Source organism: Curcuma longa, unplaced genomic scaffold (genome assembly GCF_044706935.1).
Source record: "Curcuma longa cultivar G26 ecotype Majalengka, Jawa Barat unplaced genomic scaffold, ITB_CL_G26_1.1 contig_12414, whole genome shotgun sequence".
Taxonomy (NCBI): domain Eukaryota; kingdom Viridiplantae; phylum Streptophyta; class Magnoliopsida; order Zingiberales; family Zingiberaceae; genus Curcuma; species Curcuma longa.
In genome coordinates this window covers 1-1,867 of record NW_027429152.1, presented here as the reverse complement: position 1 = coordinate 1,867, position 1,867 = coordinate 1, and the positions used below count along the sequence as shown (strand labels likewise).

General features: G+C 32.4%; 1 protein-coding gene across 1 annotated transcript; it reads left to right on the top strand.

Moving 5' to 3' along the window:
* Positions 1-169: 169 nt before the first annotated feature.
* LOC141815927 (uncharacterized) lies at positions 170-1,345 on the top strand (the record flags this gene model as incomplete). Its single annotated transcript, XM_074703789.1, has 2 exons — positions 170-1,100; positions 1,245-1,345. Coding segments are annotated over exons 1-2 (1,032 nt in total), but the record flags the coding sequence as incomplete, so codon positions are not given.
* Positions 1,346-1,867: the final 522 nt, after the last annotated feature.

The window sequence follows — 1,867 nt, the reverse complement described above, 5'->3', positions numbered from 1 at the left end:
ATTAAAGAATGCTCATGCTGATGATATTGCACATTTGATTGCTATTAATGAACTTGAGACAGGACGTGGACTTAATCAGATAGGTACTTTACAACGAGCTGCTGATACACGTTGGAGTTCTCATTTAAGATCATTGAAAGGCCTAATTAAGATGTTTAGTGCATCATGCATGGTATTGCTTAAGGTTATGGATGATGAACTTCCTTCTCAACGAGCAGATGCAACATCTGTTTATGATGAAATGACTACTTTTGATTTTGTATTCATCTTGCATCTTATGAAAGAGATTATGAAGATCACAGATATTCTTTGTCAGGCTTTACAAAGTAAGTCTCAGGATATTATAAATGCAACGGAGCTTGTATTATCTACTAAGAATTTACTTCAACAAATGAGGGATAACAAGTGGAATGATTTACTTGCAAAAGTGAAATCTTTTTGTGAACTTCGAAATATTGATATTCCTGATTTCAATGCTCCGTATATTAACAGACGAGGTCGAGCTCGTGCTCGTCAAGACAATTTCACCATTGAGCATCATTATCAGGTGGACCTCTTTTATGCTTCAATAGATTCACAATTGCAAGAAATTAATGGACGCTTTAATGATGATGCTATGGAATTGCTCATTCTTAGTGATGCCTTGAATCCTAAAAATGCAGTGGAGTCTTTCAGAATTGAGGATATATGTAAATTAGTTGAAAAGTTTTATGTCCAAGATTTTACAAGTGATGAAAAAGAACAATTGGAGATACAATTGAAGCATTATGAGTATAATGTAGTCAAAGGGCCCGACTACAAAAATTTTTCAACAATTCCAGAATTATGTCAATGGTTGGTGAAGACTAACAAGTCAGTTACATATAACCTCGTTTTTAGAGTGATCATACTTGTGCTTACTCTTCCGGTTTCCACTGCTACTACTGAACGATCATTTTCTGCGATGAATATCGTGAAAACAAGGCTTCGGAGCAAAATGGAGGATGCTTTTCTCTCAGATACGTTAATGGTATATATTGAGAGGGAAATTGCTAAAAATGTGAGCATAGAAGCTATCATTGAAGACTTTGAAAATTTAAAAGAACGTCGAATTCCTTTTAGTTAGAGGTAATTGAAGAACATTATTTTGTTCAAGCGAGACCATTTGATATATTTCAGCACTGAAATCTACCATTTTCTTTAGCTTTTCTAGTTCTTTTAGTACATCTTGGTCTATTTTTTTTGTTCAAATATGCTAATCACAGGATTTCTTATGCTAATCACAGGAATGTCTGGAGGGTTTAGTTTTGTGACTTTTACATCTAGTGAAGAAGCTTCAGCTGCTATCAGTGGAATGGATGTGAAGGTAAATATGCATTAATGTTTTTTTTTTATTTTAGATCTTGTTGCATCATGAAAGTGGCAAATGTTTCATGGGATGTATAGAACAAATTAGTAATATGATTATATGAAATTTTATGGAGTGACTATATTATCAATGGAATGGATGTGAAGGTAAATATGCATTTCTGTTCTTTTTTGTTTATTTTAGATAATGTTAATAGAAGATGTAGATCTTGTTGCATTATTCATTATAAAAAAATGAAAGCGACAAATGTTTCATACTTTCATGAGATGTATAGCACAAAGTAGTAATCTAATTCCATTGCATTTTATGTAATGATTATATTATGCTATGTTAGGTTTTTGTGCTAAGGATTATAAATGTTAATTTAGTTATTCTTTATTTTTTTATATAATTATTTAAGTGATTAAGTTTGTACTTAGGTCCTTGATATGTATCTTTGGGCAATTCTTTTGTTCAAATGAGTATATCATTTTCATTATATGGCCCCCCCCCAAATATGAAATCCTAGATCCGCCCCTG